Source organism: Hypanus sabinus, chromosome 9, assembly GCF_030144855.1.
Source record: "Hypanus sabinus isolate sHypSab1 chromosome 9, sHypSab1.hap1, whole genome shotgun sequence".
Lineage (NCBI taxonomy): Eukaryota > Metazoa > Chordata > Chondrichthyes > Myliobatiformes > Dasyatidae > Hypanus > Hypanus sabinus.
In genome coordinates this window covers 145,682,063-145,698,446 of record NC_082714.1, presented here as the reverse complement: position 1 = coordinate 145,698,446, position 16,384 = coordinate 145,682,063, and the positions used below count along the sequence as shown (strand labels likewise).

General features: G+C 43.4%; 1 protein-coding gene across 3 annotated transcripts in view; it reads right to left on the bottom strand.

The window, feature by feature from the left end:
- LOC132399879 (proto-oncogene tyrosine-protein kinase Src-like) overlaps positions 1-16,384 on the bottom strand; it is a 217,714-nt gene that overhangs the window by 45,998 nt on the left and 155,332 nt on the right. For all 3 annotated transcript variants that reach the window (XM_059980747.1, XM_059980746.1, XM_059980748.1), the window contains one exon: positions 1,096-1,245. In XM_059980747.1, coding sequence (XP_059836730.1) covers positions 1,096-1,245 — 150 coding nt within the window. The remainder of the gene's footprint in view (positions 1-1,095; positions 1,246-16,384) is intronic.

Genomic DNA, 16,384 nt, shown 5'->3' with positions numbered 1-16,384 from the left:
GGGGGACGGAGTTCATGTGAGTTTCTCTCTGGTATTACCAAATATCCTTACTTCCCACCACACATTTTTAAAACAACAAGAAAACTGAGATATTTACTTTTGAATAATTAAGGCATTGCATTGGTTAGTCTATGCGCCTTGATTCAAACTGAAATTTTATTGTGCAGTTTTTTTTTACTTCAATTGATGACAAGAGGCATAGATAGAGTGGACAGCCAAAGACTTTACCCAGGGTGGAAATGGCTGATACACGGTGCTTAATTTTAAGGTGACTAGAGGACAGCAGTAGTGTAGTGGTTAGCACAAGACTTTATAGTACCAGCGACCTGGGTTCAATTCCCACCACTGTCTGTAAGGAGTTTGTACGTTCTCCCCATGACTGCATAGGTTTCCTCTGGGTGCTCCAGTTTCCTCTCAAGGTCCAAAGATGTACCGGTTGGTAGGTTAATTGGTCATTGGAATTTTTTTCATGATTAGGCTAGGATGAAACTGGGGGATTGCAGGGTAGCATGGCTCAAAGGGCCGGAAAGGCCTATTCTGCACTGTATCTCAATAAAGAAAATAAAAAAAATATATAGATAGAAAGTCAGAGCTAGTTTTGCTTTTACACAGAGAGCTGTAGTCACATGAGATGTGCTGCTAGGGGTGGTGGTAGAAGCAGATACATTAGGGACAATGAATAGACTCTTAGATAGGCACATGGATGAAAGAAAAATGGAGGGTTAAGTGGGAGGGAAGAGTTAGATTGATCCTTGAATAGGTTAAAGGTTGGCATGACACTGTGGGCTGAAGGGCTTGTATCGTGCTGTACTGCTTTCGGTTCTATGTTCTATGTAACTGAAGGGCAATATTGATGTAGTCTGGTGCAAGACACCTTAGGACCTGTTTTCCTGTGGAATCAGCATTATGATGTGTATAAACAGGAACATGTACAACAGTGGAATGTGTTATTTCTGCCACTCTAGCTGTTTAAGGAATTCTGCTGACAGATGAACAACACTTACGTTAATCCACTTATCCAAAGGCACCATTGTAACAATGAAAGAAGATATCTTCATTACAGGCGGCACAACCTTTGCTTTCTTTACAACTTACTTGAGTAGTGGACTACCAGCTGCTGCAGGTTATCAAACTGTGTTCGTGATGTAATGTAGAAGCCACCCTTGTCCAGTTTGCGAATCTTGTAGTGCTTCACATTCAGGCCTTTTGCATTGTCATAGTCCGACACGGATAAGCAATAAGCACCTGAATAAAAGGAAGAAAGAATTCATTTACAATCAGGCATATTTTGTACAACTCTGTACATTTGACTCCGGTTAAATTGGCCACCAGTTAATCAGACAGCTACTCATTTTGAAAAACTTTTAAAGAACAAAAAATAATCGAGGAAGTTGATGGGACTCACTTCATTTATTTGGGACACTATGCCACTTAACTGAGGCAGGAGACTGTTGCCAAACAGTTTCTAACTAGCATCAGACACAGGCACTTGTGCAGCCATCAGACACCACACCGTGCTTAGAGCAATCAGATTTTAAGTAGTGTCAGTTGTCTGTGCCTGTGTTCAAAAAGCAGTGATTTTTGGCAAGAATAAGCAGTAAGACAATTCAGCCCTGTTTGCTCACAGTGGTTTCAAGCTTTCTTGCTTGGAGATGCCAGAAACAGCCAGGAGTGAAAATGAAATGTCTTTATTACTTCAACAAGTTAGGAGCTATGAAGAATTTGAAGATATCGACAATCATCTCGAATGTTACAATGCAAGTGAAGATGGGGAAGATGCAATAGCATTGACTGACGGTAGTTCAATATCTGCCCTTGGTACCTGGCTGATTTTGCACATTTACAGTCAATCAAAAGAATACAGCAGCACTGTCTGACAAAAACTTTTAGGCATACACAGTTTTAAGTTACTGTAGTACTGTAGGTAGTGTTCTAATTTGTTCAGTATTTCATTTAAATACATAATTTGTTATTCAGTCAAACAGTAGTTTGCCCTTTTTTTATACCTTTTTAACTATTTCCATGAAACTTTGCAATTTAGGGCAGTTGCTTAATTGGGCCAAAGTACACTGGTCCCGATGTGCCCCAATAAAACTGGAATCCACTATACTATTAGACAATAGACAATAGGTGCAGAAGTAGACCATTCGGCCCCTCGAGTCTGCACCGCTATTAGTTTGGTTCTCCTGCTACATAGGTATCAAGTTACTGAAGTGACTTAGCTGAAGAAAACAAAAGAGATTTTTTGATTTGTCCAGAAGTTACACCTGTTGTTTATTTAAATTTCTTTAGCCCCACCTACACCCCTCCACACTCCTGGGAGTCCACATTACACACCACCTGTCATGGTCACAGAACAAATCCTCCACTGTCAAGAAAGTTCACCAACACCTCTATCTTCTGGAGAGGCTGGAGAGAGCTGGAATGATGCACACCAGTACTCAAGACCTGATAGAGATGTGGAGCGCACAGTACTGAAACTGCTCCACGCTGGACAGGAAGGCTCTACAAGGGGTAGTCAAAACTGCCCCAAAGCATCACCAGCACAGTCCTACCCGCATCAAGGACATACTGTATATATAGGAAGGTTTCAGAAAAGGTCCAGTAACATCATGGAGGACCTCACTCACCCTGCTCATGGACTGCCTGTCCCACTCCCATCGGGGGGAGGGAGGAGCCTGCACACCAGGACCACCAAACTCAAAAACAGTCACTTTCCCTAAACTGTCAGGCTGATCAACACCCCCACCACCACTACTTTATCACTTCCTCTCAGAGTCACCTTACGTACAAACACTCCTGTACCCAGAATCACTTCATGCGCATACAAGAAGTCTATGTATATCAGCTGTTCTTTTGTATTTGTATTTATTGTGATTTTTGTAGTGTGTTCTTTATGCTTATAGTGTTTTTTTAATTGCTGCACTGGATCTTAAGTAGCAATCCTTTTATTTTCAATTACACTGATGAATCACAGTAAACAATCTTGAATCTTGAGATGAATCTTAAATTTTATTACGTAGTAGTTCATGTCCTTAGGTAGTCTGTTAATGACATCATTCTCCTGCATCTAGTTGTGAATAGGATGCCCAGGTGTCACATAAACCTCTGGAGAGGTGTCCATGATCTTCATCAGCCTGGCCTAAGTCAACGGTGGTAACAGAAAAACTGCAGCATGCACATTAGATGTTTCAAGAACCCTTAAAGATGTCATCTCACAGACAACCTGATGACTTTCAGCCAGCAGGAGCTGCAAAGCGGGGCGCCTCGGTAGCACAGCGCTCAGCACACAGTTCAGGGCATCCCGGACTTCAGAATGAGTGGGATTCTCCGGGTCCTCCCACAGTCCAAAGACATTCCAGATAGGTTAACTGGTGATTGTCAGTTGTCCCATGATTAGGTTAGGGTTAATTAGATCTGTCGGGGGTTGCTGGGTCGGAAGGCCCCACTCCACGCTGTATTGCTAAAATAAAGTGATCAGTGTCCGGACTATCCTAAAGACCAATATGCATAGATCATAGAACACGTACAGCATAGGAGTAGGCCCATTGGCCCACAAAATTACCCTGAACTAAGTAAATTAACAAATCCCTTCAGCCCACATATCTCTCCATTTCCTGCATATTCATATACTTAACACGAATCTCTTACGTGTCTTTGTCAAACTTGTCTCCATTACCGTTCCTGGCAGCACATTTTAAGTACTCACCACTGTGTTAAACAAAACTCAGAAAGATAAGACACTGCCATACACATTTCATTTGAACTTACACTCTCTCATCTTTAATGCATTCCAGGTAGTGATAGACATTTGATACTAGCTGTTTATCTCTGCCTCTCATAATCTTATAAGCTTCTTTCAAGTCCCCCCTCAGAGAAAACAACCCAGCTTTGTCCAACCCTTCCTCATAACACATGCTCTCTAATCCCGATCCCCGCTTAGTCAGCAGGAGGAATTTGCCAGTTTCCAGATTTCTTTCCTATTCCGACTTCCAAAAGCTAGCTGTCCCATCTGGTTAAGTCTGCAAATTCCACACTGGCCACCTTACAACCTACAGAACTGGACTGAAGATAAGTCACTGCATAGCCCTTCCTCTGTTCATGATTGACCAGTAAGATTGAAAGATTGCAGAGAACATTTACTAGGATGTTGCCGGGTCTTCAGGAGTTGAGTTACAGTGAAAGATTGAACAGGTTAGGACTTTATTCCTTGGAGCATAGAAGAATGAGGGGAGATTTGATAGAGGTTTAAAAAATTATGAGGGGTACGGACAGAGTAAATGCGAGTAGGCTCTTTCCACATAGATTAAGAGAGATAAATATGAGAGGACACGGCTTTAGGGTGAAAGGGGAAAGGTTTGGGGGAGCATTAGGGGTAATATCTTCACTCAGAGAGTGGTGGGAGTGTGGAATGAGCTGCCATCTGACGTGGTAAATGCAGGCTCACTCTTAAGTTTTAAGAAGATTGGATAGATACATGGATGGGAGAAGTCTGGAGGGTTATGGACTGGGTGCAGGTCAATGGGACTAGCGGAATAAAGTTTCAGCACAGACCAGAAGGACCAAATGGCCTGTTTTCTGTGCTGGAGTGTTCAATGGTTCTATCACAAGTGAATGCAGATGCTGGAATTTGGAGCAACATACAAAGCATGGGGGAGCAATCCAGATGAAAGGCCTCGGCCGGAAACAATGCCCCTCCATAGACAGTGTCTGACCCACGGCGCCCCTCTGGCATTTTGTGTGTTACTGAAGGAACCTGATATATTTGGGCTGGGGGAGGGGGGTGAGGTGAAACTGATTATTCTGCAAAAGGAATATGTGCATACCTAAAATACTATCAGCGGGACATCGCCACAGAAAAAAGGTCTTCTCTGTGGGTCAAAATGTCACAATACTTTAATGAGCTGCCTGGCCCCAAGAAGACAGGTAGCCCACAAGTAGATCATACTAAAACAAACACTTGCTTTAAAATATATCCCAGCTAATAAGTCACGTTATCATCACCAGTTGTACACTACCAGCATGGGTGTCTGGGTTTAATACAATAGCAGCCATGAGCAAATAAGGTTTCTGCTTGGACATGCTAACAATTAGATATTCCTTTGAAAATTCCTTAGAAAAGCCTAATGTTTCTACTTCTCCCCCTGTAATTCACTTTTGTTATGTAGAGAACACACTGCATTTCAAAATTTACAAGATCCTTACAGTTGTTTCACCTCTTTAAGCAGAAGCCTTTGTTTTCTGTACTGTTTGCTTTTTTCCCTTGTATTTGTTCCGTTACCCTAGTGGTCACCAACCTTTTTAAGCCCAAGATCCCCTCCCTCAGCCTTAGTGAAAGGCAAGCTCGACCCCACATCAATTAGTTACAAGCATGCGCACCGGGGCAGAAAAGACCGGAAGTGAAACCCCACAACCCGGAAGCAGTAATAATGTATAAACACCAGGGGGTGCCCACCCTTCTTTTGCACTTTCTTTTTTGGTTTAATATTGACAATATTCTTGCGGACCGGCCAACGGGGTGGGGGTGGGGGGGGGGGTGGGGAGGGGGTGTTAAACACGACCGGAATACAGCGATACTCGAAGCAAGTTCCCTATGTCCAGTCTATTCCGCAATTTAGTTTTTGCGGCTCTCGGCACTTAGCTTCTGTCCCGCTTGCTCACGTTTTTCCGCTGAAAAATCTCAACACGTTTATCTTTAAGTGCTGGGTGCTTGGACTCAAAGTGCTGAAGCAGTTTTGAGACATTGCCTCATTAGACAGCCTCCAGGCCCGAACTCCAGCCTCCCGCCCGCCCGCCGCTTTGGCCAGGTGCAGCTGGTCGTGGGTGGGGTAAGAGGACAAGGTCAGGGCCAGAAGTCCCCATAACGGGGCTACGGCGGTCGCAGTCTGGAGCGAGCGGCCAACCGAGTGGGGAGTGCGACAGGGCGCCTGCTCACCCCCTCTTATGGGATCTGTCGGCCGACAAAAGTTTGTTTCAGTAGATCGCAGCGCGGTAGTTGCTCTGCTACTTTCAAAATGCTGAGTCTGAATGAGGTCGTCTGCAAATATTTTAGCACCGGGTTCCCACGAACATTCGGTGTGGTAAACAGGTTTTAATGCAGCGCTCCAGGCCAGTAGCGTCTGCACTTCCTGCTGGCCGCCCGGGCCAAACGGTGATCCCTGGCGCGAGGGTATCACTGCGTTTAGGCGACTGATGACCTCACGTGGGTTCAAGATCAAGACTGGGTGTGACAGGGAATGAGGAAAGGTGCAGCTCTCATCGTTTCCTCGCGGCCCGGTGGTTGGGGACCACTGAAGTACACTGTGTAGTGTGTGGCGGGGGAGCTACACACATGTGTACTGGGCAGAAAGAACAGAACTAAAACCCCACAACCCGGAAACAATCTCTCAACGGTATTTGTGTATTTATTTTTCTTTTTTTTCGGGATCAACTGGGAAGGTCTCAAAGATCGACCAGTGGATCGCAATCGATGGGTTGGTGACCATTACTTTACCCCATCCTAATGATGAATTCCTCATGCAAAATGGATCTTTGGACCCTCAGGTTCACACATTGTTGTTCAGGAAAGGAATATTTACTTACACTAGAAAGCCTATGAACAAGACACCACATAACCTTAATCTTAAAACTAGCTTTGTTTAGATGGTCAAATATACCACCTGTTCAACTTCAGTGAAGTTTCTTTCATTACAACTTGTAATGAAATTTTAGTACTTCATACTTAGTCACAGAGGCATAGAAAAGTCCAGCACAGAAACAGACTAATCAGCCCATCTAGTCCATGCCAAACCATGTAAACTGTCTGCACCAGGGGTCGACAACCTTTCTGCCTCTGTAGGCCAGATCGCGTATTAATGAGCGGACGGTGGGCCAGATAAATGCCATAAAAAACTTGAAATATGGGAATTAACCATTTAAATACATCTAAAAATTAATGAATTAATGAATAATTCATGCTAGGAAATCATTTGTGCTTAAGGTTGCCTACCCCTGGTCTACAGCCATCGACCTGCACCAGGGTCTCCATACCCCTACCAACATTGTACCTCGCCAAACTTCTCTCGAACACCGAAATCCAGCACACATGCACCACTTGCACTGGTAGCTCATTCCACACTCTCATGACCCTCTGAGTGAAAAGGTTTCCCCACATTTTCCCCTTAAACTTTTCACCCTTAGCCCATGACCTCTGGTTGTCATCCCATCCAACCTCAGTGAAAAATGCCTGCTTGTGTTTACCCTGTAAATACTCCTCATAATTTTGTTTACTTCTATCAAATCTCCTCTCAGTCTTCTACGTTCCAACGAATAAAGTCCTAATCTGTTCAATCTTTCCTTGTAAGTCAGCTCATCCAGTCCTGGCAACATCCTTGTAAATTTTGTTCAGAGCAACTGTTAGGGATTGTAACTGCTCCTTTAGAACATTCCCAATAAGGTCCTGTTGAAGCAAAGTCCAGATCAACAGCTTACATGAAGACTCAAGCAAGTGCAAAGTTGTTCCGTTTCTTTAAACTTTTCCCAAAGAGTAACAAGAAAGTATATTCCAAGTAGTGCTCCCTCTCTTCTAACTACACAGACAAAATCTGTCTGACAGAACTGATCAGTGAAGTGCTTGCAATATCTTACTGGGAGAGACAGCAGACAGGAAATAATAACAAAGATGGAGGCTCATTGTTACATTGAGCAACACAGCTTGAAGATTATTTTGAATGCATTGTGCACTTACAGGGAAACAGCTCCCAACACCGTTAAATTAGATTTAGTACAAAATCCACTGGAGGTTGAACCTGCCCGCTGACACCTTTTAAATTATCCTACTGGGTGCTTTCCTGGTATCGCTGCAGAATCCAGTTCTCAAGCCAAAATTCTCAGCAGCATAGGCTGTTAGCATGCTATGTTTGTGATTCCAGACAATCTTTTGCAGCTGTTGTCTTTTACTGTATTTCTGCTCACTAGCAAATCCTTAATGCGCTGTATAATATTTTTCTGGAGAACTGTCAAAAAGGAAAAGAGCACACCCTAGCAATGATTCTTAACACATTCCCCATCAGTGAGTGGTTTGGCAGATTAAATGTTGGGCAATAACCTTTGAACTCTCAAAACTAACAGCAGTTGAAACAACCTAAACTAAAAGTTATCAAAATATAGTGGCCACTTTATCATGGACACCCGTAATCTTGTTCATTAATGCAAATACCTAATCAGTCAATCCTGTGGCAGCAACTCAATGCACAAAAGCACGTCAACATAGTCAAGGGTTTGGTTCTGGCTCAGACAAAACATCAGAACAGCAAAGAAGCGTGTTCTAAGTGGCTTTGACTGTGAAATGATTGTTGGTGCCAGACAGGGTGGTTTGCGTATCTCAGAAACTGCTTCTCTCCTGGAATTTTCACATATAACAATCCCAGAGTTAATAGACTGGTGCACAGCAACAAAAAAAATCTAGTAAAAACACCTTGTTAATGAGAGAGGTCAGAGGAGAATGACCAGACAGCTTCAAACTGACAGTGTAACCACTGGTTACACCAATGGTGTGCAGAAGAGCATTTCTGAATGCACCACACATTAAACCTTGAAGTGGATTGGCTACAACAGCAGACCACAAATATATAATAAAGTGAACAATGGGTATATATTTTTTGCAGCTGATATGTCAAGAAATGCATTCCATTCATTATTGTGAGCGGACGTCCTGCACACTACTATCTCAGAACAGAAGATTCCTATCACCCTTTTAGTCAGGTCAAATCTTTCATGCCAACACACTGGAAAACCTCTGTTGCTTCTCCCAATATTTGAATGTTGTTTCTTTGCTGGTGTATCTGACATTCTTATCATGCTGAAAAGGATAAATGCAATTTAAAGATATCTCACTAATAAACTTAAATAACCTAGTTTTACTAATTTTAAATAAAATGTGTCGATTGTGAAAAACTGTAGGAATTCATGGAGGTGTTAAACTACGCACTGTATTTGCCGTTATTATTACTAAATATCCAATGTTCGCTCACAAGGCACTGAAGAAAACAATACAAGCAGAGCAAAGCCAATGCCAACTGGACCAAGTGTTTACTATCCATATACTGATGTGTACACCAGGCCTGCGAGAATTTCAAAATGTATCATCCAATGTCACATGTTCCTGCACTGTCTAGCTGGCACCAAGTCAGTTTGAGACAATTCCTATGAAAACATCTCCTTGCTCTCGGGCTGTAAAAAATCATCTGCTTTCTCATTTGAGAGGAAGGATAATCATTATGTATCTTTTTAATTACAGAATCGAGCAGCAGAACTGCATTCTGTATGCCAACAAAACTATTATGCATGCAATCAGGCACATGTGCCGTAGGTTCGCCACCCCTGCCCTAAATGACGCTTCTCCCTCCCCCCTTGTACAATACCATTTATTGTAGTTAAAGTATCTCTAAGTGTAGCATCCTTACTATGAACTGGCTCAGATCAGATAAACACAAATCAGGGGTTAAGATTTGTAGTTACCTCTTCTGTACAGCTAAACATCATCGTCAATGACTCTTTAAACAACTGCACGAAGTATGCATTTTGAATTAGTATTTCAAGTCAAAAATCTGAAAATAAACCTCAAGATCATTTCTTAGCATCTCAGTTTTGTCTCTGCAATTAACTCCTTTGGCGTAGACTTCTGTTTAGGGAGAACAATCAGAATGCATAGCCTGAACTTCATTTCAATTTAACAAGGAAAGTCATTAAAATGTATTGACCACAATCATTGATCCAATTTTCACCCATGTGACCAGACAGATGTGAGGCCAGACAATGCATGTTAAAGAGTTATTCATTTTAACATGGGAGGCATTATAAGTACATATTCATCAAAGGCCAATGCACTGTGGTCATCTTCTCCCTAGCCTGAGTGTAAATCAGTTGTCTCTGTACAGTCCAGAGATCAAATCAGGGCACTTTCTGGAACTTGTGGGTTGATGTCATAAGGGCAATACAACTGAATTATTGAGCTTAAGGTGACAGGCATAGACTGATAAAAGGAAAGATGAACACACTAATTGGATATAACATACACAAAATGCAGGAGGAACTCAACAATCAGGCAATTTCAACGGAGAGGAATAAACAGTTTACACTTCAGGCCATGATCCTTCATCAGGACTGGAAAGGATGGGAAGAAACCAGAATAAGGTGGGCGGAGGGGAGGGAGCACAGGACGGAAGGTGATAGGTGAGGAGAATGGTAGCTGGGTAGGGGAGGAGGGGATGAAGTGAGAAACTAGGAAAAGATAAATGACTGAGGAAAGAGGAATCTGAGAGGACAGGAGAGTGGACCATGAGAGAAAGGGAAGGAAGAGGAGAACCAGGGGGAGGTGATGGGCAGGTGAGGAGAAGGGTAAAGAGTGGAGCTAGAATGGGGGAATGGAAAAAGAAAAAAAAAGGGGGGTGAGGTAAGAAGTTAGAGAGATCAATGTTCATGGCATTAGGTAGGCTGCTACCCAAGCGAAATATGAGGAGTTGCTCTTCCAATCAGAGAGTGGCCTTAGCATGGCCGAAAAGGAAGCCATGGACTGATATGTTGGAATAGGAAAAGGGAACAGAATTAAAATGGTTGGACAACAGGAAATCCACCCTTCTGTAGACAGAGTGAAGGTGCTTGAAAAAGGGACACCGCCCCCCCCCCCCCAGGTCGACATCAGGTCTCACCAAAGTAGAGGAAACTACACCCCAGAACACTGGGTATAGCAGATGACCTCGCCATTCTTGCAGGTGAAGTGTTGCCTCACCTGGAAACACTGACTGAAAAACAACTGCACAAAATAGCAATTCATAAAAATCTTTTGTTAATATTTGTACTCAAACAATTCGTAATTCGGAACAGTGAGCCAACTGCAACCTGTATACTTGAGGAAGATTACTGGGAATGCATTTACTTAGTAAACATACATGGTCCTGGCCTTAAAAGAAAAACTAGATATAGTGCAAAGACCAGGAAATCTCAAGGAGGAGATTGGGATCACATATGGACTGCCCTTACAAATAATTAATGCTAGCGCAATGGACTTATATAGAGTAATAGAGGATCTTTGCAAAAGACTGTGATGGGGGGGGGGGGGCGGGGGGAAGACGGGAAACTTGCTAGATATTTCCTTATCTCATAGCCCTGAGAATGCTAAGCATAAACGCCTAATAAGTTTTCACCATGCAGCACTAACTTTAAGGAATCAAATATAGTAGGGCAGAGGACTGGTGAGAGGATTTTGAAACTATGACCATGAAAGCAAGAGTGTAACTCAGGAATGTTCAGAGAAGCGCACAGTCCAGGTGCAGAAATGTTAGGGCATGTCGGCATTGCCTTAGCCAGACTGAAGCAAATTTATCAACTGACATGACTTGAATACAAGAGGAATTTCCAGGCAGCACCATTAAGTGAATGGGGATAAACTTTTCCTTCATACTAGGACAGAACTTGCATACAAATCAACTTTGCAGATGCTTTAAAACCCGAAGCGTTCTTCAAGACACCAAGACATGAAATGCTAATTTTCAGGCTATTTTGCCTGGTAAGTGGAACTAATTTAGTTGAAAAATCAATATGCTGCATCAATGAGAACATCTTTCAGAAATCCAAGAAGTATATGGACTTGAAAATGCTTTCTTCAAAAGAAATATGTTCTATAGCACAGACCAACCAAAATAACAGCAATTATTGATTTATAATGAAATGCATACTCACAAGCATTGTAATATTCTGTATAACATACACACAAATATGTCAAATAAACCTGGTACCATGATTTTTCTCCATCAGCAAAGCCAAGCCTGATTCAAAAGTGTGCATGTGAACATTTTTAAAAAGGAAAATATAAAAGTGAATTTTGCGATATGATGAACTTTGTTCAAACATGCTGCTGCCATAAAATACATGTCAATATTCATTTACCAAATACTGTTCTGTGAATCAGCTTTATGACCGTTTTCTAATGGTTTTAGTAATTTTTGTGGTGTTAGTATGATCTCATACCTACCCAGCCTGCTGGCTCTAGGTCTGAATTCGAGTCACATTCAACCTGTTTCATTGTTAGTCGTGTATTGGTCTGAGCCAGTATCAACCAACAAGACTGTTAATGTATGGCACTCTCCCACCTTTATGAAAGTTTAGTTTACACCACCCCATTACCTTTTTGTTTTCCCTCCATTCTGGTGGCCCTCTCACATCTTCTCCTTTCTCACCATCATAGTCATAGAACGGTACAGCACAGAAATGGGCCCTTCAGCCCATCTAGTCCATGCTAAACCATTAATCTGCCTAGCTGCATCAACCAACACCTGGGCCATAACCCCACAGACATCTCCCATCCATGTACCCATCCAGATTTCTCAAAAGTTGAAATCAACCCCGCTTCCAACACTTGCCCTGTCAGCTCATTCCACATTCCCACCAGCCGCTGAGTGAAGAGGTCCCCCTCATGTTCCCCTTACACATTTCATCTTTCACTCTTAACCCATGACCTCCAGTTGTAGTCTCACCCAACCTCAGTGGAAAAACTCTGCTACTAGTTTCCTTATCTATACCTTTCATAACTGTGTATAGCTCTTATCAAATATTTCCTCCATCTTCTAGATTCCAGGGAATAAAGTCCTAACCTATTCAACCATTCCTTATAACTCAGGTCCTCAAGTCCCAGCAACATCCTTGTAATTCTTTTTCTGCACTCTTTCAATCTTTCCTGTAAGTAGGTGACCAAAACTGGTCCAAATTCTCCAAATTAGGCTGCACCAATGTCATATACAACTTCAATATAACATCCCATTTCCTGTATTCATTACATTGATTTTTAAAGTCCAATATGCCAAAAGCTTTCTTTATGAAGCTATCTAACTATGGCACCTCTTTCAAGAAATTATTGATCTGTATTCCAAGATCCCTCTGTTTCTCAGTGCCTACTGCTCAACACACAAGACCTACCCTGACTGAACCTCCTGAAATGTAACACAATGTCTGCATTAAATTCCATCTACCATTTTTCGGCCCATTTTTCCAGCTGGTCCAGATCCCACTCAAAGCTTTGATGGTATTCCTTGCAGCCACAATAGCCCCAGTCTTGGTGTCAACTTCAAATTTGCTGATCCAGTTTACCACATTATCATCCAGATCACTGATACGGAGAGCAAACGACAATGGACCCAGCAGCTATCTCTTTGACTCATCGCTAGTCACAGGTCTCCAGTCAAAGAGACAACCATCTACTACCACTCTCTGGCTTCTCCCATGAAGCCAAAGTCTAACCCAATTTACAACCTCACATTTAATACCAAGTCACAGAACCTCCTTGAGCATGCAGGACCTTCTCAAAGGCCTTTCCAAAATCCATGTAGGCTAGTGGTCGCCAACCTGTCGATCGCGATCGACTGGTCGATCTTTGAGACTTTCCCAGTAGATCCCGAAAAAAAAAGAAGAAAAATAAATACACAAATACCGTTGCAAGATCGCTTCCGGGTTGCGGGGTTTTAGCTCTGTTCTTTCTGCCCAGTGCGCATGCATGTAGCTCCCCTGCCATGCGCTGGTCCCCAACCACCAGGCCGCAAGGGAACAATATGAGTCAGCTGTACCTTTCTTCATTCCCTGTCACGCCCACTGTTGAACTTGAATACACGTGAGGTCATCAGTTGCCTAAACGCAGTGACACCCTCGCACCAGGGATCACTGGTTGGCCTCGTGTGGCCGGCGAGAAGAGCTGTTGCTGCCAACCTGGAGTACAGACAGATGGGCGCTGCCTCTAAACCTGTTTAGCACACTGAATGTTCATGGGGTACCCAGTGTTAAAATATTCGCAGACGACCGAATTCGGGCTCAGGGTTTCGTAAGTATCAGAGCAGCTACTTTGCTGCGATCTACTGAAACAAACTCTTGTCGGCCAACAGATCCTACAAGGGGGGGGCAGGCACATATCCTGTCGCGCTCCTCGGTTGGTCACTGTCTCCGGACTGCGACCGCCGTGGCTCCGGTATGGGGACCTCCGGCCCTTGTCCTCTCACCCCACCCACGACCAGCCGCACCTGGCCACGGCGTCTGGCGGTGGGAGGATGGAGTTCGGGCCCCGAGACTGTCTAATGAGGCAATGAAGCCCTCAAAACTGCTTCGGTACCCTGAGTCCAAGCACATTGCACTTAAAGACAAACCCACTGAGTTTTGTGAGCAGAAAAAATGAGCAGCGCAGGACAGAAGCTAAGTGCCGAGAGCCGCGGAATAAATTGGACATAAGGAACCTGCTTCTAGTATCGCTGCTTCGAGTCGAGTTTAACATTTCCCCCCCCCCACCCCCCCACCCGGACCGCTGTTCCGCAAGAATATTATCAATATTAAACCGGTTCGTGGTGCAAAAAAAGGGTGGGTACCTCGTGTTTATACATTATTTCCACTTCCGGGTTGCGGGGTTTTATTTCCGGTCTTTTAATCAATCTGGGGTCGATCTTGTCTTTCGCTAAAGCCGAGGTAGGAGATCTTGGGCTTAAAAAGGTTGGTGACCACTAATGTAGACAATATCCACCGCCTTGCTTTCATTAACTTTCCTGGTAACCTCCTAAGAACCTTCCAATAACATTCCCACTACTAATGTCAGGCACACCCACCCATACTTCCCTGGATTACTCTTAGAGACTTTTTTAAAAAAACATTAGCTGTCCTCCAGCACCTCACTCATGGATAAGTATGTTTTAAATATCTCTGCTATGGCTTCTGCAATTTCTGCACTACCCTCCCACAGGATCCAATGGAACAGCTTGCCAGACCCTGGTGATTTATCCACTCTAATTTGCCTCAGGACAGCAGACTGCATAGAGTCCATGACCCTGCTGTTGCATTGCCTCGCATTCGCAGACTCTGTGCCTGACTCCCGAGTAAATACAGATGCAAAAAGTCCTTGTAACATCTCCTCCATCTCCACACATCTTCTGGAGGGCCAATTTTTCCCTTGCTATCCTTTTGCTCTTAATATATCTGTAGAAACCTTTAGAATTCACCTTCTCTGCTAGAGCAACCTCATGCCTTCTTTTAGCCTTCTGTAAGTACTCTTGCATTTTGTATGCTAGACAAGTACCTCACTTGTTCCTACCTGCTTATACCTGTTACGCACCTTATTTTTTCTTGACCAGGGCCTCATTACCTCTTGAAAACTGGGCATTTTAACCCAAGGACTAGATCTATCTTTTTCCATAATTACCTTGAGATTAATAGCATTACGATCACTAGATGCAAGGTGTTCCCCTATACAAACTTTTGTCACCTGCCCCATCTCACCTCCTAATAAGAGATCCAATATCATGCACTCTCTTGTTGTGCATTGAGCAAGGAAACTTCCCTGAACACATCTGACAAAATCTTTCCTGTCCAGCCCTTGCAGCCACACTTTGTATCTGACCCTTGGATCTTCTGTCCCCATGACACATCAAACCTCGAAATGGATGGGTTGCAGCAGCAGCAGCAGAAAACTAGGAGCATCACAAACAGTATGTTTGTAAGACTTTCAGAAAGAAATTAAGGCACAAGACCAAGACCAATAAAGAATTTGTAAACGAATGTCTGTCAATGGTACTGGGGTTCCAACAGATGAGTCGCATCAGTTTTATTTTAATTCACAGTACCATGCAAAAGTCTTAGGTACATATATATAGCTAGGTTGCCCAAGAATCTTGCACACTGCAATCATTTTACACATTGCACTGTACTTCGGCTGAAGAAAACATGACATATGTGAGTGATGATAAACCTGATTCTGATAATGGGTCTCTGTTGTGGGCTGAGAGTGGGAAGGGGGCAAAGAGAGGGAAATCATGGTTTGATAAAGGGGAAGGGAGAGGGGAGGGAGCGGGAAGCACCAGAGAGACATTCTGTGATGATCAATAAACCAATTGTTTGGAATCCAATGACTTTATCTAGTGTTTCAGGGAAGGGTGTGCCTGCACCCACACCACCCCTGGCACGCCTTCTCTGCCACCTGTCCATACCTCTCCTGCGGCACTGCACCCTCACTATTTCCAACATCCTTTGTTCCTGCCAGATTTACAGATTTGTCCTCTGTTCCACACTGATAATAAGCAATACTGTGCAAAAGACATAAACACCCTAGCTATACAGCATAGTGGTTAGCATGATGCTTTACAGTACCTGTGACCCAGGTTCAATTCCCACCACTGCCTGTAAGGAGCTTGTATGTTCTTCCTTTGACTGTGTGGATTTCCTCCGGATGCTCCGGTTTCCTCCCACAATCCAAGGATGCACCAGTTGGTAGGTTAATTGACCATTTAAATTGTCCCATGATTAGGTTAGGATTAAATCTGGGAGATTGCTGGGCTGCATGTTTCGAAGGATCAGAAAGGCCTATTCCGTGCTGTATCTCAAA